Source organism: Hyla sarda, chromosome 6, assembly GCF_029499605.1.
Source record: "Hyla sarda isolate aHylSar1 chromosome 6, aHylSar1.hap1, whole genome shotgun sequence".
Taxonomy (NCBI): domain Eukaryota; kingdom Metazoa; phylum Chordata; class Amphibia; order Anura; family Hylidae; genus Hyla; species Hyla sarda.
This window is the reverse complement of record NC_079194.1, coordinates 226,616,539-226,640,962: the sequence shown is the minus strand read 5'-3', so window position 1 is coordinate 226,640,962 and position 24,424 is coordinate 226,616,539. Positions and strand designations below refer to the sequence as shown.

Sequence of the window (24,424 nt, the reverse complement as noted above, 5' to 3'; positions counted from 1 at the left end):
ACATCCTAGATCTGAATGAATGAACTAATCATATGAAATACTTTCGTCTTTACATAGTTGAATGTGTGGACAACAAAATCACACAAAAATTATCAACTCCTGGACAGTCTGTAGTGCAACGTGGTGGATGGAGCAAGACATGATGTTCCAGATGTGCTCAATCGGATTCAGGTCTGGGGAACGGGCGGGCCAGTCCATAGCATTAATGCCTTCCTCTTGCAGGAACTGCTGACACACTCCAGCCACATGAGGTCTAGCATGGTCTTGCATTAGGAGGAACCCAGGGCCAACCGCACCACCATATGGTCTCACAAGGGGTCTGAGGATCTCATCTTGCTACCTAATGGCAATCAGGCTACCTCTGGCAAGCACATGGAGGGCTGTGCAACCCCCCCAAAGAAATGCCACCCCACACCATTACTGACCCACCGCCAAACCTATCATGCTGGAGGATGCTGCAGGCAGCAGAACGTTCTCCATGGCGTCTCCAGACTCTGTCATGTCTGTCACATGTGATCAGTGTGAACCTGCTTTCATCTGTGAAGCACAGGGCACCAGTGGATAATTTCCCAATCTTGGTGTTCTCTGGCAAATGCCAAACGTCCTGCATGGTGTTGAGCTGTAAGCACAACTCACACCTGTAGACGTGTGGCCCTCATTGAGTCTGTTTCTGACAGTTTGAGTGGACACATGCACATTTGTGGCCTGCTGGAGGTCATTTTGCAGGGCTCTGGCAGTGCTTCTCCTGCTCCTCCTTGCACAAAGGCAGAGGTAGCGGTCCTGCTGCTGGGTTGTTGCCCTCCTACGGCCTCCTCCACGTCTCCTGGTGTACTGGCCTGTCTCCTGGTAGCACCTCCATGCTCTGGACACTACACTGACAGACAACGCAAACCTTCTTGCCACAGCTTGCATTGATGTACCATCCTGGATGAGCTGCCCTACCAGAGCCACTTGTGTGGGTTGTAGACTCCGTCTCATGCTACCAGTAGAGTGAAAGCATCGCCACCATTCAAAAGTGACGAAAACATCAGCCAGGAAGCATAGGAACTGAGAAGTGGTCTGTGGTCACCACCTACAGAACCACTACTTTATTGGAGGTGTCTTGCTAATTGCCTATAATTTCCACCTGTTGTCTGTTCCATTTGCACAACAGCATGTGAAATTGATTGTCAATCAGTGTTGCTTCCCGAGTGGACAGTGTGATTTCACAGAAGTGTCATTGACTTGGAGTTACATTGTGTTGTTTAAGTGTTCCCTTTATTTTTTTGAGCAGTGTATTTCCGTTTGGCCTTATTAGAATTTGTCACATCATCTTCTTCCTCACCCAGTCAGTTTATCGTTCAAGGTTCTTTTTTCCATATTAATAGTATTCAAAAAGAATACCCAATATTTACTTTATATCTTTATCTTTTCCCACACCATATGGAAATGACCTGCTAGGAGTCCGTTGGATGTTCCCGGGCCCACGCCATGTTCGGTCACCCAACCCATGATGTGCTTGTATGTCATGGATTGGGGAGGAGTTAAAGGAATAAAAAGATGATGACCAATGCTAAACATAAAAACAGACACAAGAGAAGAAGCATATCTTAAAAAAACAAACAAGACAATATACTGTGTAGGAACACTTATGCTCCTAAAACAGCTCGGACCCTTCAAGGCTTTGACTCCACAAGACCTCTGAAGGTGTCCTGTGGTATTTGGCACCAAGACATTAGCCACAGATCCTTAAAATCCTGTAAGTTGCAAGGTTCAGCCTCCATGGACTGGACTTAAGTATCTTGGCCTCCTATCCCGATCTCCTATCATGTCATCATATCTTGACCTTATATCCTGATCTCATATCAAGTTCTTATATCCTGATCTCATATCGCGACCTTATATTCCAACCTCAGATCTCATCCTCATATGGGGCTGAGTTGTGATGAAAAGATTGTAGGGCGAAAATAGAAGGGGCTTGGCTTAGTGAGAATGCGAATGACTTACAAGCTAGACCGACGCATAGGGGGTAGGTTAGGGTTTATTTAACTATCCTATATTTTTATTTGACATGTAACGTGTGTACCAAGTATTATCGAAATCTCTCCAACCATTTGGAAGTTATGCTACAAGATATAATTCCCATAGACTTACATTGATTTTTGAACAAAAACCCCGACACTGGCAAATGCGGATTGGCTAGGGTTAATTTACCTATCCTATATTTTTAGTTGACATATAAGTAACACGTGTGCCAAGTTTCATTGAATTATCTTCAGCCATTTGGAAGTGATGCTTGAACATACATACTTTTATACATACACAAACACATATTGAGTTAGATATATATATATATATATATATATATATATTTATATATATATGTGTGTGTATAAAGGAGAATTTTCCAATACGATATTTGCTGTCGCTTTAGGCCACATATTTAGTGTTACAAGCAGACTGTATAGAACAATATATTAAGTGTATGCTCTGTATATAGGTTAAAATCTCATGTATCCATAGGTCATAGTACCCGTAAGCAAAATAGTGAATTAAAAATGATCTCATGATATATCATTCTACCTACGAATATGGCCCTTTAACCCCTCGCCCCCGGAAATATTTCTCACGCTTAATTAGAAGGGAAGTTGGAGAACGCACTTGTGACTTAGCATTTTGACTTGTTGCTTGTTCATCTCCAAAAACCTTTTAACCCAGAAAAGTATGCAGCGCTCTTCTAGTCTGAATACAACTTGTACACAAGACCTTAATATATTCTTGCTTGGGGCAATGGATTAGCTGAAATTGTCACCGCTGGGTGATTGGGAGGCAGCATCCTCACCCCTGTTACTGCAGGGCCTCTAACACATTTCTTGGCTATGTGATACCAGCAGCCAAAGTTAAATGTGCGATACTGATCAGCTTCTGTCCTTCATATTACATAGCAGACAGGGGTAGTCACATACCTGTCAGCTAAAACTTGTGTTTTTTTAATAAGCGCAAACTTTTCACCTTTTTTTGTCTAATCAGGTCATCTTCAGGCAGCACTCAGCATGCACATTCCTTTCCCTAGTATAGACTCAGAAATGAAGTGAAATTGAGCATGGGGATCATGTACCACTAATGTCCATGTGACAGGTTTTGACGCTCAATTAAACTTTTGTTGATTTGGACTATTCTGGGTATTTAACATACTGTAGCGTCTTAAAGGGGTACTCCACCCTTAGACATCTTATCCCCTATCCAAAGTATAGGGGATAAGATATCAGATCGCAGGGGTTCTGCCGCTGGGACCCCCTCGATTTCTTTGCAGCACCCAGTGTTCATTTGGAACGCTGGGTGCAGGCGGCGGGGATCATGACGTCAAGGCCACGCCCCTTGTGATGTCACGCCCCCTCAATGCAAGTCCATGGGAGGGGGCGTGGATGATATTTTAAAGGGACATCCGTCACGCCCCCCTTCCATGGACTTGCATTGAGAGGGGGCGTGGCTTTGACGTCACGACCTTGCAACCTTCTCCAAGCGTTCGGAACAAAATGTTCTCTAACGCTGGGGCAGCGGAGTGCCCCTTTAAAATATCAGTTGTTATACCTACCTATTAAATTACTAAAATCTACCTACCCACGTACCTACAATTTAAATGACCAAAATCTCACAGTAGAAATGTCCCCTAAAGGACCACTTTTTGGTCCAGTTTGCAAGAACCACATTTAGGTTCTCAAGTTTCTCCACTTAAAATCTAGACTGTTGGCATACTCCATAATTACTCCATAATTTATAGAATAACTGATATGAAATATCTGTTTTCAGACAGGTCCCAATTACTTTTGTTGAAACCCGTTGACCTTTTAAAGGATACCTATCATTTTTACAAACTTATGACATGTCACAGGGACAGGCTAGATGTTATGATCCGTGGAGGGGTCCAAATGCTGAGATTAGAACCTATTGCTGAAATGAAATAGCAGAAGTGTTCAGCTGCCCCCTTTTTTTGTTTTTGCCCTGCTCTTCATGGAAAGCCAATCATGCGGTATAAGGGATTTTGTAGACTGTCTCATAGAAGTCTGTATAAGGGTTTGTTCACGTGGTGGAATTTGTGTGGAATGTCTGCACGGAATATTCCGCACGGACATTCCACTGCAACAGAGTCCCATTGATTTCAATGGGATTCTGCTGCACTGTTTACATTGAAGAATTTCTGTGCCAGATGTTTCTGCCGGAGAAATTCAGATTCCGGCATCCGCGCAGAGTACAGATATGTCTATTCTTTCTGTGGATACCGAAAGAAAATTCACAAGCAAATGGGGGGAATGTCTGAACGTGTTGTCCTTGTGGACATTCCGCACAAATTCTGCCATGTGAACCTGCCTAACACTCGCTTCACTTTCTAACGAAAGGCAAGCAGAACCGATCAGAGATGAAGGACCTCCGTTCTCTGCCTTCATCCCTTCTATTTATCAAGCTGGAGGGGTCTTAGCCCCAAAACTTCTGACATGTCACTGTGACACATCACAAGTTTGTAAAAATGATAGATATCTGTTGAGTTTTTATGACAAAAATAAGAAGTTCATATTTTTTGGACCTTTTAACTTGTTTTCTACTTGACAATGTTCTCATCCATAAATGTGTTTTTGTATATAACAAGAGCTCAGGTGGCACTGCTATATGCCCTAACGGCTAATACACATCAATATAGTTCATATACTCAGGCTGTAGGGCAGATGTACCTGAGGTCGTGGTCCGGAGGTGCTGGGGAATAACCTGAGTAATAATAAGTATTAGTAGAACCCCGCACTCACCGCTTCACTGACTGCTTCGCATTCCAACGCTGGATGGACTTGATGAGGCTGCAGGAACGACTTGGGGTGCGCAGTTGTGTAAAACCGCTGGCAGTCGCCTCTGAGCGCCCCATGTCGTTTCAGCAGCCCCGTCCGGTCCGTCCAGCGTTGGAATGCGAAGCTGTCGTTGAAGCAGTGAGTGCGGGGTTCATTGTGGGGAATTTGCACTCACCTCTACTAATACATAAATGTGTTTTTGTTTGTAAAATCTGATTGGTACTGCAGTTAAAGATGTAGGGTGGCATTCACATTGTTTCCGAAACATGATTCTTATACCACTTGTAATGTCCCTAAAGAAGTTCTGTGTGGAATTGATCACTTACCTCATGTTAAAGGAGTACTCCTGAACTTGTTACTGATAATCTATGCTTGTAAAAAGCTAGCTGGTGGGACCCTGGAGGACACTCACTGATCAAACAATGACGGCCTCTCCTAAGGATGGCTCAATCCCAAAACGTATCCCTCAGTTTAAGGAAAAACTAAAATGAATGAGGGCTCTTGCATACCTCTTAATGTAGTATCTGAAGAAACACCAATACAAATTTATAATGGAAAACTGTGGATTCCACCAGAGGTCCACTTTATGAGCTATTTATCTACATCCTGATCTGTTACATCTACTTGTGCTAGCATAATCTTGTATGTGAATGCATTTTCTTTCTTCACCAGCTGAAAGGACAGAAGAACATTCTGCGACTTGGAGTCCAGTCTCTGGGGTCGGTGCTGTGGGGTGACGACATCTGTACTCATGAGCGACCTCGCAACCTCCACAGCTTTACCCGTTTTTTGTATGCCCTCAGAGGTCTCTTACGGTCCTCACTGTCAGTATGTGTCATCACAATGCCCGCACATCTCATTCAGGTAAGACCATAAGTAATACTATTTCAGAACAAGCCACATAAAATACAGCCATGTGGTGCGCTAAAACGTCTAGTACTGCGCTCTGTAATACAAAGTAGGGCTCCGATCAGAGCAAACTAAAACCTGCATGTATAACATAGACAAATTCTTGTGCCATGTTTGTTTGAAGTTGCAGCAAAAGCAATATATGCCATTTTGATCAATTTATTGCAGTTTATGTCAAATTAAAAATACTGCTTTTTTTAAATTCTTGTGATATCAATGTGCCCACTATCCCTTCATGACAATGCTGGCCATCACAGCATTTTACAACATGGCAGTTCTTGTGGAGTGTTCCCTGTATGTTGTTGTTAGAACCTTCCAAATGTTGCCCATGGAAGAACAACCAGTAAAACCGGCGACACAGTCATGTCACATTGATGCATGTGGGCAGTGAAGACTAGCCTCCCTGGTCCGATACTGTCTGTATCACAATATCAGAGCACAAAGGACATCACAGCATGCTATGTAGTCGTAGAACATTCATCGTGCCTATTTAGATCCCTGCCTATTGCTGAAAGTTGTTACAATAGGTAGGGCATCAGAACTGAAGCATGGCACAATTTCGTATCATGAGGATGGCCGTGTGTGTGTATCACCTGGTGAAGAGATGGCACCAGCAGGGCCGGTTTTAGGGGTAACCTGGGCAATTGCCCATGGCCCCCATGTCCAAAAAGGCCCCCTGAACTCTAGAGGAACATTACTACATTTTGCCACGATTTGCACAATATCGCAGTAAAATTGTGGCAAAAATGCAGCGATTTTATGCAAATTGTGGGAGACTACAGTAATGTGAGAGTGCCCCTGTGGGAGCCCAGGCTTCAAAGAGCCCACAGAGCAGAATAGACACTCACACTGTATGATAAAGGACCTTCCTGATGACGTCATCGCAGGTCCTTTACCATACAATGTACAAAGAGGAGGAGAAGATAATAGGGAAAAGTATAGGGGGAGGGGGCTTTGAGGAAGGTGGGGAGACCAGTACATGTGATGAGGGGCATATAAACTGTATATAGGGGGTAAAGTTAGCAATATATGGGGGTATATGTAGCAATATATGGGGAGCATAGGAAGCAGTGTATAATGGGAGAAGGGGGCCATAGGGAGCAGTATTTGTGATAGGGGGTCATAGAGAACAGTATATATGTGGTAGGAGGTCATAGGGAGCAGTATATATGTGATAGGAGGTCATATAGATCAGTATATATGTGATAGGGGGGCCATAGGGAGCAGTATATGTGATAGGAGGTCATAGAGAGCAGTATATATGTGAAAGGGTCATATAGATCAGTATATATGTGATAGGGGGTCATAGGGAGCAGTATATGGGATAGGAGGTCATAGAGAGCAGTATATATGTGAAAGGGTCATATAGATCAGTATATATGTGATAGGAGGTCATAGAGAGCAGTAAATGTGATAGGAGGTCATAGAGAGCAGTATATATATGATAGGAGGTCATAGGGAGCAGTATATATGTGATAGGGGTTCATAGGGAGCAGTATATATGTACTAGGAGGTCATAGGGAGCAGTATATATGTACTAGGTCGTCATAGGGAGCAGTATATATGTGATAGGGGGTCATAGGGAGCAGTATATATGTGAGATAGGGGACTTGCGGAGCAGTATATATGATATGAGGTCATAGAGAGCAGTATATATTTGATAGGTCGTCATAGGGAGCAGTATATATATGTGATAGGAGGTCATAGGGAGCAGTATATATGTGATAGGGGATCATAGGGAGCAGTATATATGTGATAGGGGTCATAGGGAGCAGTATATATGTGATAGGGAGTCATAGGGAGCAGTATATATGTGATAGGGAGTCATAGGGAGCAGTATATATGTGATAGGGAGTCATAGGGAGCAGTATATATGTGATAGGAGGTCATAGGGAGCAGTATATATATTTGATAGGTCATAGGGAGCAGTATATATATATATATATATATGTGATAGGAGGTCATAGGGAGCAGTATATATGTGATAGGAGGTCATAGGGAGCAGTATATATATATGTGATAGGAGGTCATAGGGAGCAGTATATATGTGATAGGGGATCATAAGGAGCAGTATATATGTGATAGGGGGTCATAGGGAGCAGTATATATGTGATAGGGAGTCATAGGGAGCAGTATATATGTGATAGGGAGTCATAGGGAGCAGTATATATGTGATAGGGAGTCATAGGGAGCAGTATATATGTGATAGGAGGTCATAGGGAGCAGTATATATATTTGATAGGAGGTCATAGGGAGCAGTATATATATATATATATATGATAGGAGGTCATAGGGAGCAGTATATATATATGTGATAGGAGGTCATAGGGAGCAGTATATATATATATGTGATAGGAGGTCATAGGGAGCAGTATATATGTGATAGGGGGTCATAGGGAGCAATATATATGTGATAGGGGGTCATAGGGAGCAGTATATATGTGATAGGGGGTCATAGGGAGGAGTATATATGTGATAGGAGGTCATAGAGAGCAGTTTATATTTGATAGGTCGTCATAGGGAGCAGTATATATATGTGATAGGTCATAGGGAGCAGTATATATGTGATAGGGGGTCATAGGGAGCAGTATATATGTGATAGGTCGTCATAGGGAGCAGTATCTATATATATATATATATATATATATGTGTGTGTGTGATAGGAGGTCATAGGGAGCATTATATATGTGATAGGAGGTCATAGGAAGCAGTATATATGTGATAGGAGGTCATAGAGAGCAGTATATATTTGATAGGTCATCATAGGGAGCAGTATATATTTGATAGGGGGTCATACTGCAGCCTACGAGCTGATCACTGGCAGTATATGTGAAATGTGGGGTCTTACAGTAAAGTATATATTAGAGAGGGCCATAGGGAGCAATGTGTGGAGGGGGAGGGTCTTTTGGTCCAGTCTGGGGACTGCACACCAAAGGTCATCCCCAATACACAGAATATCTGATCGGTGAGACCTGACTCCTGGGACCACCACCGATCATGAGAAGAGAGGTCCCTTGTACCCCAAACGAATGGAGCAGCAGCACATGATCACCTTCAGCTCCATTTGTTCTCTATGGGACTTATAAACATTGCTGATCGCTGCACTCACATGTATGGAGACCCCATATAGAATGAATGGAGTGACGTGGGATCATGTGCTGTTGCTCCAATCACCCAGGGGTTCCAGTGGTCGGATCCTACCGATTAGATTTTTACTCTGTCCCCTAGGTATGCTGTAGACATGGTAATGGGGCAGCAGCAAGCACAGCATTAGCAAAGCAGGATGGCAGTGTAAAGGATGGGGGTTGTGTTACTATTGAGTTTTGGGTAGACTGCAGAAGGGGCCACAGATGTCTTGGCATAGTCTTCAGTCATCAGGAGACATCATCATATTTGCCTGGGCTGGATGGAGAAGAGAACATTTACAATCAAAGAAGACTCCCCCTGTGGTCACTGGATTTAATAGTCCTGTATGCTGTGACTGCTTATGATCAGGTGAGAGCTGCTCTAACATGGCCACAATACAGGAGTGTTTTAGGGTCTGATTTATTTTAATGGTTAAAGCGCAACTGTCGCATAAAAATAAGTCAATAACAATCAGCACAGCCTACGAGCTGATCACTGGTATACTGCAGCCTACAAGCTGATCACTGGTATACTGCGGCCTACGAGCTGATCACTGGTATACTGCAGCCTATGAGCTGATCACTGGTATACTGCAGCCTACGAGCTGATCACTGGTATACTGCGGCCTATGAGCTGATTACTGGTATACTGCGGCCTATGAGCTGATTACTGGTATACTGCAGCCTATGAGCTGATCACTGGTATACTGCAGCCTACGAGCTGATCACTGGTATACTGAAGCCTAAGAGCTGATCACTTGTATACTGCGGCCTAGGAGCTGATCACTGGTATACTGCAGCCTATGAGCTGATCACTGGTATAATGCAGCCTACGAGCTGATCACTGGTATACTGCGGCCTATGAGCTGATCACTGGTATACTGCGGCCTACGAGCTGATCACTGGTATACTGCGGCCTACGAGCTGATCACTGGTATACTGCAGCCTACGAGCTGATCACTGGTATACTGCGGCCTATGAGCTGATTACTGGTATACTGCGGCCTATGAGCTGATTACTGGTATACTGCAGCCTATGAGCTGATCACTGGTATACTGCAGCCTACGAGCTGATCACTGGTATACTGCAGCCTACAAGCTGATCAGTGGTATACTGCAGCCTATGAGCTGATCACTGGTATACTGCAGCCTACGAGCTGATCACTGGTATACTGCGGCCTATGAGCTGATCACTGGTATACTGCGGCCTATGAGCTGATCACTGGTATACTGCGGCCTATGAGCTGATCACTGGTATACTGCAGCCTACGAGCTGATCACTGGTATACTGCAGCCTACGAGCTAATCACTGGTATACTGCGGCCTATGAGCTGATTACTGGTATACTGCGGCCTATGAGCTGATTACTGGTATACTGCAGCCTATGAGCTGATCACTGGTATACTGCAGCCTACGAGCTGATCACTGGTATACTGCAGCCTATGAGCTGATCACTGGTATACTGCAGCCTATGAGCTGATCACTGGTATACTGCAGCCTACGAGCTGATCACTGGTATACTGCAGCCTACGAGCTGATCACTGGTATACTGCGGCCTATGAGCTGATCACTGGTATACTGCGGCCTATGAGCTGATCACTGGTATACTGCAGCCTACGAGCTGATCACTGGTATACTGCAGCCTATGAGCTGATCACTGATATACTGCAGCCTATGAGCTGATCACTGGTATACTGCGGCCTATGAACTGATCACTGGTATACTGCAGCCTATGAGCTGATCACTGGTATACTGCGGCCTATGAGCTGATCACTGGTATACTGCGGCCTATGAGCTGATCACTGGTATACTGCGGCCTATGAGCTGATCACTGGTATACTGCGGCCTATGAGCTGATCACTGGTATACTGCGGCCTATGAGCTGATCACTGGTATACTGCAGCCTATGAGCTGATCACTGGTATACTGCAGCCTATGAGCTGATCACTGGTATACTGCAGCCTACGAGCTGATCACTGATATACTGCAGCCTATGAGCTGATCACTGGTATACTGCAGCCTATGAGCTGATCACTGGTATACTGCAGCCTACAAGCTGATGACTGGTATACTGCAGCCTACGAGCTGATCACTGGTATACTGCAGCCTACAAGCTGATGACTGGTATACTGCAGCCTACGAGCTGATCACTGGTATACTGCAGCCTACGAGCTGATCACTGGTATACTACGGCCTATGAGCTGATCACTGGTATACTGCGGCCTACGAGCTGATCACTGGTATACTGCAGCCTACGAGCTGATCACTGGTATACTACGGCCTATGAGCTGATCACTGGTATACTGCGGCCTACGAGCTGATCACTGGTATACTGCGGCCTACGAGCTGATCACTGATATACTGCAGCCTATGAGCTGATCACTGGTATACTGCGGCCTATGAACTGATCACTGGTATACTGCAGCCTATGAGCTAATCACTTGTATACTGCAGCCATCTCTGCAGCCATATGCTCTAAACATTACTTTTACCCACAGTTGCCAAAAGTCAGAGAGGAGTGGCCAGGGATCTACAATGTCCCGGGGCTGCCAAGCCTCTCTTCAGTCTGACTGTCATGCAGCTCTGTTTCTTTCTCAGTCAGTGAGCGGTGTCGGGGCGGTGCTGTGATGTCGAAAAAGAGATTGCAGATCCCTGACTACGCCTCTCTGACTTTTGGCAGCTGTAGATAAGTCATTTTTACAGAAAAAGTATTCACTATGGGGGAGATTTATGAAAGCCTATGTAGAGGATGCTACTCTCATTTTTAAAAAAGGCCTCTGATCGGTTGCTATGGGCAACTCCACCACTGATCCTCTGCACAGGTTTTCATAAATCTTCCCCTATATAGCTTAGATTTGGACCCTATAATGCATTTGTGTTATGGCCTTCAGCTGAGATGCAGCACAATTCAACATGGTGATCTTTAATCATGTTGACCCATGGACCCCATTTTTGGGCACCAGGATGTACTATGAGAGAAGGCATGCAGTGGAGACAGTGAGGTGATCTGGACAATGTTCTGCTGGAAAACCTTGAGTTCCAAAAACGTAACTAATTGCCCATCAGTGGGCTGGGAAGTCTGTGGTCCAGGGTCTGTTTACTTTAGGCCATATATAGTGCCCAGACACGGCTTATCTGCAAGACTTTACTTTGAGGAAGCTGGTGTCCTTTATGTTTCTGCAATGGGTAAATGACAGTATTTTCTTTTATAAGGTTTTATCATGTAAATACCGCTGTTTATATCGGATCTCTTCCTGTAAGCCATTGTCTATGCATACTCTCCCACTTGATCTGATATTGGGCCTGAGGAGACACGCTGTGTGATAGTCCTATTCTGATTAATGGGATCCATACACTATACTCCTTGGGGGTTGGACTACTGCAATTCCGATGTAACTATCCCATCCTACATGCAGTGCGTCTTCAAACACCTTACATTAGATTGGGCGGAATAAGTGACACAACAATTTGTTTCTTGCTTGAGGAGCTTAAATTTGAGTATTTAATATTCACATTTATGTTTTGTGTTGTTTGATTACTGTCTTTTTTTTATTTTTATAGATTTTTAACTAAACCAGTGTCTATGTACATGTCTGCCTGAAACGTTTGCACGCACCATCATGTGTTTGACATACTAAGATGTTGTATTGTGTTTGAAGAAATGAAACGCTGGTTTATTTGTCTCGGATTCGAGATATGTATTATTGTGAAAGAGGCTGAAAGTGCTTTTCTTTACATCCTATCCTGTACAACGAGAGCGTTTTAGCCCTGACCTAAATAACCCTTCTGTCTGAGAGTGCTTTTCCTAGCTAAGGCTGTCAATTACGCCAAAATGTGTGCTAACATTTAGATCTGTTTCCACACTGCAATATACCAATCACTGTTTCCTCCCGGTTACATTTACTCTCTGCAATACGTGAATGTATGTAATGCAAACATGAATCACTATTATTATTGCTAGTACTACATTAATCCTAATATTATTTACATTTTGTTAAGATTACCATATTAGAAAGGACCTGTTAACATGTCTGTTTTAATAAGTAGTTTTATTCTCTATAAAATCATTCTGGAACACCTTTTCTTAGAACTTTTGGGACATTACCTTATAAACGAAAATGTATAAATAAAGGGATTTTACCACTTCCCTTGTGAATAGGGTGTCAGCCAGTTGTCATTTTACTTATAAGGTGACCATGAAAGACGTAACCCAGGGTTGATGGGGAGAGGGCTGTCAGTAACAAGTTCTCCTACAATCAGAATTACAGAGTCATCAGTTAGATGCCCCAATAGTGGTATTCTAATGTGTGCCGGAACCTGATTGAAATTCTGCAGGCATCATGTTATGAGCAGAAGGAGCCAAGCAGATTTATATATAGTTTTGCAGGAAAAGTTCCAGGATAACTAATTCTTTCTGGGCTAAGTAGTCAAGTAGGCTGTCCTATTCAGTTATTTACAGCTCTCTCTCTATATGCACACTTACCCACAGATACCTGTCAATCTGAGTAGGACTCCCCACACGACTACTTAGCCCAGAATTAGCAGATATTATCCTGGAACTTTTCCAGCAAAACTATATCTCAGTTTCCTCAGCTACTACTGCTTTGTAACATGAGGCCTTCAGATTGGACTGTATTTTAGGCTATGTTCACACGAGTGGATTTTCAGCAGGGGAAAATTGGCAGCGGATTATATTGATTTCAGTGGAGTATGATGGGGTGTTCCCACTGCAGAAAAATCTGTCATAGTTTAAACCTACATTGGGTAATCTTCCTATGTGAACATAGTCTTAAAGGAAAACTGTCACCCTAATCACCCACACTTAACCCAATACACATGGTTATAGTGTGGGAGACCAGGAGTGCAAAGAGGGTCACTTATCAAATTCCATCCAGTGGCTCACGTTCATGAATCGGTTACCTGCGCGCAGGAGGCGGGGCCCCAATGGCTGTCCGCCCCCCCCCCCCGCTTCTATCTGCCTCCTGAAACAATCTGTCTCTATTAGTATATTCAAATTCTGCGCTGCGCTCTGAGGCAGGAGCACAAGCGCAGTTAGTTTACAAACAGCTCTTATGTCCTAGTGATGTGAGAGATCTTCTTGCCAGAGCGCTCTGCTACTGTGCGCAGAATTTAAATATACTAATAGAGGCAGATTTCAGGAGGTAGAGAGAAGCATGGGGCGGACAGCCTCCTGCAAGCAGGTAACCGAATTGAGAACAGGATTTTCGTTAGGCAATATCACAGGAGCCACTGGGTGGAATTTGGTAAATTACCCCTCTTTGCACTCCTTGTCACCCACACTATAACCCTGTGTATTGGGTTTAGTGTGGGTGATCAGGGTGACTGTTTTCCTTTTAAAGGAGATATCTGTTAAAAGTTACTTATCCCCTATGCACAAGATAGGGAATAAGCAGCTGACTGCGGGGACCCCTAGCGATCTCCTAAATGGGCCCCAGTGCTCAGTCAGGAGCGCGTGCTGCAGGCGGCACATGCTCCATTAATTTATATGGGAGCGCCAAAAAAGACCGGAGTACAGCACTAGGGCATTATCGGTGCTCCCATAGAAATGAATGGAGGGCATGCTGTCTGCCAGTAGACGACACACGCTCCTCAGTGGGAGAGCCGGGTTCTGATCACTGGGACCCCCAACATCAGCTACTGCTCCCCTAGGGGGATAAGTTACTATTCACTGGAGTTCTCCTTTATTTGCCAATAGATTGGGGGGGGGGGGGGGGGGGGGGAGTCTGCAGGAATCTGTCAAGACAGAGGTGGGGGAAAATGAGGTAAATCTCTCCTGGTGATGTAAATAAAAGGAGCACTCCAGACTAAACTGTCCTGGGTCCATGCTCTGCCATACAGCATCCACTTAGGCTTTGCACCAGTCATAACACTGGCCCACATTTATCTGCCTGAAACCCAAACTATCTGGTTTTGCCAATAGCAACCAATCACAGCTCAGCTTTCACTTTACCAGAGCTTGTTAGGATATGAAAGCTGATCTGTGATGGGCAGAACCAGACAGTTTGGGTTTCAGGCAGATTGATGAATTTGGGAAACTATAATTTTTTTTCCCAGGCATATTCCTTCAAGATGCCTCTGCATCATGATTGCAGACAAGAACCTTTGTACCACCTCAGCCCTTGCCTAGCACCTGCTACCTTTGGGCATTTATAAATGCTTTAGTTTAAAGGGGTTCTCCATAATAATTATAGCCTAATAATTATACAGGATTTACTAAGAAGAGCAGCCAACTCATCATGCAAGAAAGCAGTGACTGCATGGAGCTATCTTTTGGGGATCCAGACCTGTTACAAACTTGTAGCACCATAACTACTAAAATCTGTCTGCTTGGTCTTCTTGTTGAGGAGCTGCAAACCCATCATTGTTGTATTTTCCTAGAGAAATCTATTTCTGGCTTTGCAATGCACTGGATGGACCCACATTCTCCCACTTTTAGTAAATGGAAGCGCCTAGATAGTGATACTATACCGTATTCCTTTCCAGTATACAAACAGAAAAATTGTGACAGGGTTTGGGGGGGGGCTATAGTGTAGGTCTCCTTCTACCAATTAGACCCCAATTAGATTTGTATGCCTTCAACGTAATGAATGGGTTGTTTATATAGCACTCACTGAGTGGTACTACACTAGAAGCCACCGCTGCAATAAGTCTATTTCTGAATTGTCCTTCTTCTACCATCGCATGTGAGTGGTAAACATTTAGGAACCACAGCAACTCACCCACAAAGTGGAGACCACGTAAACTTAGAGCGGGGTTGCCAAGTGCCGAGGTGCATAAACATAAGTTACCAATTCCCTGCTTGCTCAATAACCAGACAGATCCAAACCTCATATTTCGTTAAAATAACATACAAAGACTGTGCACTCATATAGTGCTGAAAGCTTGGAAGAAAATAAAATAGAAAGGCACTGCACATGGACATTATCAGTGTATTGACTGTAAAGAAAGATGTAATACTTCATTTCTTCTGTGGTGGCACTGCAGGAAAATAGAACACTTGTTGTCAAGATCCTCCACAGATCACAACTGATCTTTAAAATGTTAACAGTGGGACTTCAAGTAATTTGCTTGCCATCTGGGTATGGGTCTTACAAAAAGGGATTGTATGAAGTAGTTGGTTTTTAGCGCCATAGAAGTTTTCCCTTGTCCTCCATTATACTATACTTACTTTCAATTATACTTAAGAATTGAGATTAACAGTAGGATTTTACAGTCAGTTTTCTAGTCACTATCGAAGTGTAATATAATTTATATATTAAGGTATAATTTATATTGCATTTTATTTACGGTTTTTGCTGTTCTTTTTAGCAAAGCCAGGAAGAAAAAAAATTCAGCGGACAGTATATACTTTTGTAAACAATCAATCATTCTTTTCCTTTGTCTTTTGGCGAAAAGTGTTTTGGAATGACTCATGATAGCTAAGGTGTCACTCCCCATCAATTCTCTAATGGAGAGTGGATTCTTACATTGTACATGGAGAAAAAGCTAGTGGTTAAATTTTTAACAACCTCCGCAAGCGCAGTGCTAGTGAGTAAAATGCCATTAGTAAGCCAGAGAAGCAATGGGCTCTGTATACCCTGCATTACCGTGTTCCCAGAGCCCTGCTGTGTGCTTGTTCTGCTTTCCTAGAAGCCTGTTAAAGAACCTCTGAGAGCATGTGTAGAGCCCTGGATGTTAATAGATAATTGGGGAAGATGGCAGGATGGGGAGGACAGGCGAACATGTGGTCGCAGGCTCCAGCACTCCACTCCACAGACCTTTATATTGGAATAACAGCAGATGCTCATTTTGTTTAACCCTTTGGTGCCTGGAGGGGCCAACATCACGTTGCTTTGCACATATTGCTTGTCTCTCGCTTTGCCTAGGGGCTTAGACAACCTACTTTCTAGATTGGACTGCTAAATATATAGTACACACGTACACAGCTGCTGTCGCTAGCAACATACACACATGTATATACAGGAGCATGTTGTTATAGGTGTATGGTATTTGGGCAAGTGCATTATAGAGAAATATATATATATGTAGTGCATAAAACTATGCAGTATTTATGTGTGCGCAATAAAGAGCAAAACAATGGAATACTGGAGAGATATCCACAAATAAAGCAATTCTGCAGAAGTTCAAATGATTCATGAATATATATATATATATATATATATATATATATATATATATGTTTATAGTGTCCTAAAATAAAAATTTTACCGATATGAGAAATTGGGCAGTGTTTCTTCTAAGCGTGTAGTTAATGAGCTAGTATTCAGACCTGGGCTCTGTTCCTTCTAAGCCAGGCTATAAAGCAGCCAGATATACAGGGCCTTATGGTATAGTGGGGCAAAAAAATATTTAGTCAGCCACCAATTGTGTAAGTTCTCCCACTTAGAAAGATGAGAGAGGCCTGTAATTTTCATCATAGGTATACCTCAACTATGAGAGACAGAATGAGAAAAAATCCATAAAATCACATTGTCTGATTTTTAAAGAATTTATTTGCAAATTATGGTGGAAAATAAGTATTTGGTCAATTACAAAAGTCCATCTCAATACTTTGTTATATACCCTTTGTTGGCAATGTAAGTCTTCACAAGGTTTTCACACACTGTTGCTGGTATTTTGGCCCATTCCTCCATGCAGATCTCCTCTAGATCAGTGATGTCTTGGGGCTGTTGCTGGGCAACAAGGAATTTCAACTCCTTCCAAAGATTTTCTATGGGGTTTAAATCTGGAGACTTGCTAGGCCACTCCAGGACCTTGAAAGGCTTCTTACGAAGCCACTCTTTCCTTGCCCGGGTGGTGTGTTTGGGATCATTATCATGCTGAAATACTCAGAAGTTTCATCTTCAATTCCCTTGCTGTTGGAAAGAGGTTTTCACTCAAAATCTCACGACACATGGCCCCATTCATTCTTTTCGTTACACGGATCAGTCGTCCTGGCCCCTTAGCAGAAAAACAGCCCCAAAGAAGCATGAGGTTGAGGTTTCCACCCCCCATGCTTCACAGTAGCTATGGTGTTCTTTGGATGCAAGTCAGCATTCTTTCTCCTCCAAACACGACGAGTTGAGTTTTTACCAAAAAGTTCTACTTTGGTTTTATTTGACCATGTGACATTCTCCCAATCCTCTTCTGAATCATCCAAATGCTCTCTAGCAAACTTCCGACGGGCCCGGACATGTACTGGCTTAAGCAGGGGGACACGTCTGGCACTGCATAATTTGAGTCCATGGCAGCGCAGTGTGTTACTGAAGGTAGCCTTTGTTACTTTGGTCCCAGCTCTCTGCAGGTCATTCACTAGGCCCCCACCCCCCCGTGTGGTTCTGGGTTTTTGCTTGCCGTTCTTGTGATCATTTTGACACCACGTGGTGAGATCTTGCATGGAACCCCAGATCGAGTGAGGTTATCAGTGGTTTTGTATGTCTTCCATTTTCTAATAATTGCTCCAACAGTTGATTTCTTCTCACCAAGCTGCTTGCCTATTGCAGATTCAGTCTTCCCAGCCTGGTGCAGGTCTACAATTTTGTTTCTGGTGTCCTTCGACAGCTTTTTGGTCTTGGCCATAGTGGAGTTTGGGGTGTGACTGTTTGAGGTTGTGGACAGGTGTCTTTTATACTGATAACAAGTTCAAACAGGTGCCATTAATACAGGTAACAAGTGGAGGACAGAGGAGACTCTTAAAGAAGAAGTTACAGGTCTGTGAGAGCCAGAAATCTTGCTTGTTTGTAGGTGACCAAATACTTATTTTCCACCATAATTTGTAATTAAATTCTTTAAAAATCACAGTTTGATTTTATGGATTTTTTTTTCTAATTATGTCTCTCATAGTTGAGGTATACCTATGATGAAAATGAAAGGCCTCTCATCTTTTTAAGTGGAAGAACTTGCACAATTGGTGGCTGACGAAAATACTTTCCCCCCCAATGTATCTCTGCATATAGTTCTATACAGCATTCATAGCTTATTGAAGGTTATTATGTACCTTCCTGGTTGTCTAGGGCAATAAAGGGGGTAATGGTTATAGTCCTGGATGTATGGTGCTGCAAATAGGTTAATGTCAGGATCCCTGGTGGCTTGTGGTAAAATGATTAATTTCAGCACCTCCATTGGTCTAAGTTAATGAGGAGATATAGTGTAGTTATTACTGGGGATGCAAGCTGTAAAAAGGGTAAGTATCACTGGTGGTCAAGGGCAGTTAAATGGTTAATTTTAAGATCCCTGGTGGACTGCAGTGGTCCTGTGATTACTCACCCCTAGGCTCCAGAACTTAGTTAAGCTTCTCTCTTTCTTGCACTGGTCTTAGAGCCGAGTACAGAGCGGTGATAGAGAGGAATGTGGCGATGTCACCGTACGGCTGCATAGTTCTCTCTGTGATCGGGCACAGAGATTCAGATGCCCTCTGCCCAATCAATTAAACAAGAGCTCAGGTGGTGTGAATGGAAACAAACTTTCTCTGAGAAGATGTAGCTTCTGAGTTACACAGTCATATTACCGCACTGTTTAATGAAAACCATATTACCCAGGTCCTTGCTGCTCTGTTTGCGTCCCCTTTGCTGGGGATCCGGGGACAAGAACACCATCCCAGCAAATGTAGTGAGTGTCTGATGCATACAGTACTGTCTGCATAGCCGCTCACCTCTTGCACCCAGCCTGGTTGAATTTGTCAGGTTGGGTGGAAGGGTCAAAGCATGTGCACTGCAGTAACAAAGTGTAGCCCGCCACACTCAATATGGCGGGCACAACATCTGTATACAAGTCAATTGGCGCCTGTTGTAAGGGCCATTTTGACAGCTCAAATTGTGGAGAGTGAACTGCCAGACAACCAGTTACTCTATGATGTGCTGCTGATGATTTTGGGGCTGCATAGACAATGCGATTAGGCGACCAATGAGCTTGTTCGCTGGTTGATCACAATGCACTTTACACAGACAATAATTAGGAATTAAATGGGTATTCCAGGCCAAAACTTTTATATATATATATATATCAACTGGCTCCGGAAAGTTAAACAGATTTGTAAATTACTTGTATTAAAAAAAATCTTAATCCTTCCCATAGTTATTAGCTTCTGAAGTTGAGTTGTTTTCTGTCTAACTGCTCTCTGATGACTCACGTCCCGGGAGCTGTGTAGTTCCTATGGGGATATTCTCCCATCATGCACAGCTCCCGGGACGTGGCATCATGATTGAGCAGTTAGACAGAAAACTTCAGAAGCTAATAACTATTGGAAGGATTAAGATTTTTTAATAGAAGTAATTTACAAATCTGTTTAACTTTCCGGAGCCAGTTGATATAAAAAAAAGGTTTTGCCTGGAATACCCCTTTAACTTACCTACAAACACTTGTTTAAGGATAATCTTGCATGTAAAAGGAGGACTATAAATAATTAAGTCAATAATGATGTATGGTTGACCTTGATAAACGTCATACATAACTATGCAACTATAACTCCCCAGATTTACCCTTAGTCTTGGACATCTGGAGGTCTACTGTAGTAAAGATCTACTGTCCTTTTATCTTCTTTTTTATTTATTTCTCTTACTTTATGAAGGAAAAAAACAAGAGGAACCTAAAGAAAAACCAGCCTCAGCAACCTGTCACATCTGAGTGGCAGCAGCCAACTGATAAGTCACAGAAGAGGCTTTAAACTTATATTAACCTATAGCCTTTACTGACGCTGATATGTTGTAAATCCAACTGGAATGAGTGTTTAGGAATAGTGTGAAATACACTTTTGAAGGTGTTGTAACATAGAGGTCATGCTTCTTCTCTTGGTCGTATTTTTCATGATAGCCATGTTACATTTTGAGATTTTGATGGCTAGCCATTACCTTCATAGTGTTAAGCATTTACCTAGACCATTTTGAATTTGCAGTTTCCAGAAAGTTGGTTGTCCTCGACACACGTGGCTTTCAGGACCTTCTAAAGCTTGTGGCTCTCAAAATATAATCATAAATAGGCCTTTGAGATTTCTTCATCCAACTTTGTTAGAATACCATATTTTTCGTCCTATAGGACGCACCGGCATAAAAGACGCGCCCAATTTTAAAGGTGCAAAATCTAGAAAAAAAAGATTCTGAACCCACCAGTGGTCTTCAACCTGCAGACCTCCAGATGTTGCAAAACTACAACTCCCAGCTTGCCCGGACAGCCATTGGCTGTCCGGGCATGCTGGGAGTTGTAGTTTTGCAACATCTGGAGGTCCGCAGGTTGAAGACCACTGGTAGGAGGTAATACTCACGTGTCCCCACCGCGCCGGATCCGTCACCGCTGCCCTGGATGTCGCTCCATCGCTGTCGCCGCGTCCCCGTGGTGTCCCCGATGCTCCGGACGTCTTCTTCCCCGGGATCCACGCTCTCAGTCGCCGTCATCACGTCGCTACGCACGCCACTCCTATTGGATGACGGGACGGCGTGCACGACGACGTCGAAGGAGAGCGCCGGCCATGCAGGGGATCCCGGCCCGGAGCAGACACCGAGGAGGAAGGTAAGGTTCCTCCCGGTGTCCTGTAAGCTGTTCAGGATGCCGTGATTTCACCGCGGTGGTCCCGAACAGCCCGACTGAGCAGCCGGGTTAGTGTCACTTTCGCTTTAACACACGGCGGTCGGCTTTGATCGCCACATCTGAAGGGTTAATACAGGGCATCACCGCGATCGGTGATGTCCTGTATTAGCCGCGGGTCCCGGCTGTTGATGGCCGCAGGGACAGACCCAATAGGTGTGTGTATTCGCCGTATAAGACGCAACAACTTTTCCCCCCCAGTTTTGGGGAAGAAAAAGTGCGTCTTATACGGTGAAAAATACTGTACTTTCATTACCATTTTTGCATACTTTGTAAAGAAAAACTTACAGATCTATCTATCGATCTTATATCTATCTACTTATCTATCTTATATCTATTTATCTATCTCAGCATTGAAGCAGTGTGTATTCTAATACAAAAGCTTTGTAGTAAGACACAATAAGGCTGCTACCTCTTTGTACTATTAAAGAGTGGCCGAGACTTATAAGTAACCATTGGACATCAGAGTTTTAGTTTTAGAAATAACGCACATACCAATGTCATAGTGGGGGGAGATTGAATACAGTGACATCCCAATACAGGAGAATGTACCACATTATGTTTGAGTGGAATATTGCACACAGTGATGTCATAGTACGGGAATAATGTGCTCCATGACCTCACAGCATAGGAAAAATATATTGATGTTACAGGTATAACTAAAGAGGTAATGTTTCTCCTTAAAAGGGTACTCCAGTGCTCCATCGTTCTGAACATTTTGTTCAGAATGCTCGGAGTCGGAAGCCGTGATCGTGACTCCCCTCTCGACGTCACATCATGCCCCCTCCATTCATGTCTATGGGAGGGGGCGTGAGGCAACACGAACCCTCACATAGACATGAATGGAGGGGGCGTGGCCTTGACATCACGAGGGGTGTGGTCGTGACGTCCCGCATCACTGCCACAGGAACCCGGCGTTTGTTTAGAATGCCAGGTGCTTGGGAGATCGCGGGGGGAGGGGAGTATACAGCAGTCGGACCCCCATGATCAGATATCTTATCCCCTATCCTTTGGATAGGAGTTAAGATGTCTATTAATGGAGTATCCCTTTAAGGAAAGTGTCATGCAGACATGTGAAGACATATAGGCCATTGATGCTCTGCCAGGAATTCTGGAAAGAAACTATATGCTAAGTAGACTTTCCCCTCAAGGAGAAATCCTTCTAAAAAAGTGGGGTGAGAGCTGCTTTACATTTCCTTCCTTTGCAGGTGTAATGCACACATGATGTAAGGGGTAAAATGGTCCCCATAGCCTCTGCTATGCCTTCTACCCCATGGCCCCTTTCATGTTTATAGAATTTTCCTCTTTTCCAGGTCTACATGAATGTCTATGGTCTCCTCTCATGTAGATTTCTAACCAGCATTAATACGGAGGCTTTATTGGTATGGTCCAACTCCTTACACTAAACCACTGCTTCATTTGTTCTGACTGACATTGAGGTGATCCCCTGTGATAACTTTGAGCTAACCTATTAAATATTTACACGGCAAAACATTTTTTTTAGTTAAAGAAGGTTATTGGTGACCACGTTGTCCCCTCTTCAAACAAGAGAAGTGGGTGTCCAATACCTCTTTTAATAAGACCTGGGAGGATGTGGATGTAATGGATGGCTGCTGGCTGTGATTGTTTTGTTAGGCTTTTAGATGCTTAGTAATACGTGGTTAGATGTTAACAGCTTAGAGTAGGTTGATAAGCTGTGTTTCATACAAAATTAAGTCTAATGGATATCATAAAAAGTAATAAAGATAAAATTAAGTGCTTGCTGTCATTTAGAGGCTACAGTATTATGAAATACAGCCCATCATGCTGATAACATATAACTGTGTGCAAATGCTATAGATCAGACTCACCAGTTACTACAGCAGGGCAAAGGGCTTGGCAGAAAAAAAAGAACAATACTAATGAGGTACCGTATATTGTCAGGAAATGTCCAGTTGGGTAACTACTTTAAGGGACCAGGGTTTAGTACAACAGTAAAACTAAAGGGGTATTCCAGCCTAAAGGTATTTTTATCACTTGATTGCTGGATAGGCTGAGGTCTGTTTACTGGGTTTCCCATTCTTACTGGCTCTAGGACCATGGTTAGGAGGTGCGTAAAAGGAAGCTGTCAGATCCCCCAGGTCCTCAACCTAGACTCAGCAGGTGAGGAGAGGAGAACAGCATTCTGTTGTGGTCTCTGCCATACCCTCCTACTGCCATACTGCCTTAAAGGGGTACTCCGCTTGAAAACATTTTGGCATCAACTGGTGCCAAAAAGATTTGTAAATTACAGATTTGTAAATTAATTTAATTAAAAAATATTTATCCTTCCAGTACTGCTATATGCTCCACAGAAAGTTCTTTTCTTTTTGAATTTCCTTTCTGTCTGGCCGCAGTGCTCTCTGCTGACACCTCTGTCCATTTTAGGAACTGTCCAGAGCAGAATAGGTTTCCTTATGGGGATCTGCTTCTACTCTACTATAGCCTATGCTGCACTTTATAAGCAAAACAACAACATTTCACAGAATGCTTCTTTAAAGGGGTACTCCGGCCCTAAGACATCTTATCCTGTGGGTCCCGCCGCTGAGGACCCCCCAATCCTTCATGCAGACACCCACCTGTGGCAGCTGCACAAAGCGATGTTCACTCCATGTCTGAAGGGTCATGACAACGGGGCCGGAGTATGTTGATGTCACGACTCCGCCCCTGTGTTATGTCACGCCCCACCCCCTCAATGCAAGTCTATGGGAGGGGGCGTGGTGGCTGTCACGCCCCCTCCCATAGACTTGCATTGAGGGGGTAGGGCGTGACGTCACACTGGGACGGAGTCGGGACGTCCCGATACTCCGGCCCTGTAGTCGTGAGGCTGCAGACTCGGAGCCTCCAGCGCTGGCGTGCAGCTCACACAGGTTAGTGCTGCATGAGAGATTGCGGGACCCCCGCAATCAGACATCTTATCCCCTATTTTTTGGATAGGGGATAAGATGTCTTGGGGCCGGAGAACCCCTTTAAGCGCAACCAG

General features: G+C 43.7%; 1 protein-coding gene across 2 annotated transcripts in view; it reads left to right on the top strand.

Moving 5' to 3' along the window:
* ELP4 (elongator acetyltransferase complex subunit 4) overlaps positions 1–24,424 on the top strand; it is a 389,970-nt gene that overhangs the window by 139,344 nt on the left and 226,202 nt on the right. For both annotated transcript variants that reach the window (XM_056526644.1, XM_056526645.1), the window contains exon 7: positions 5,487–5,678. In XM_056526644.1, the coding sequence (XP_056382619.1) occupies positions 5,487–5,678 (192 nt within the window). The remainder of the gene's footprint in view (positions 1–5,486; positions 5,679–24,424) is intronic.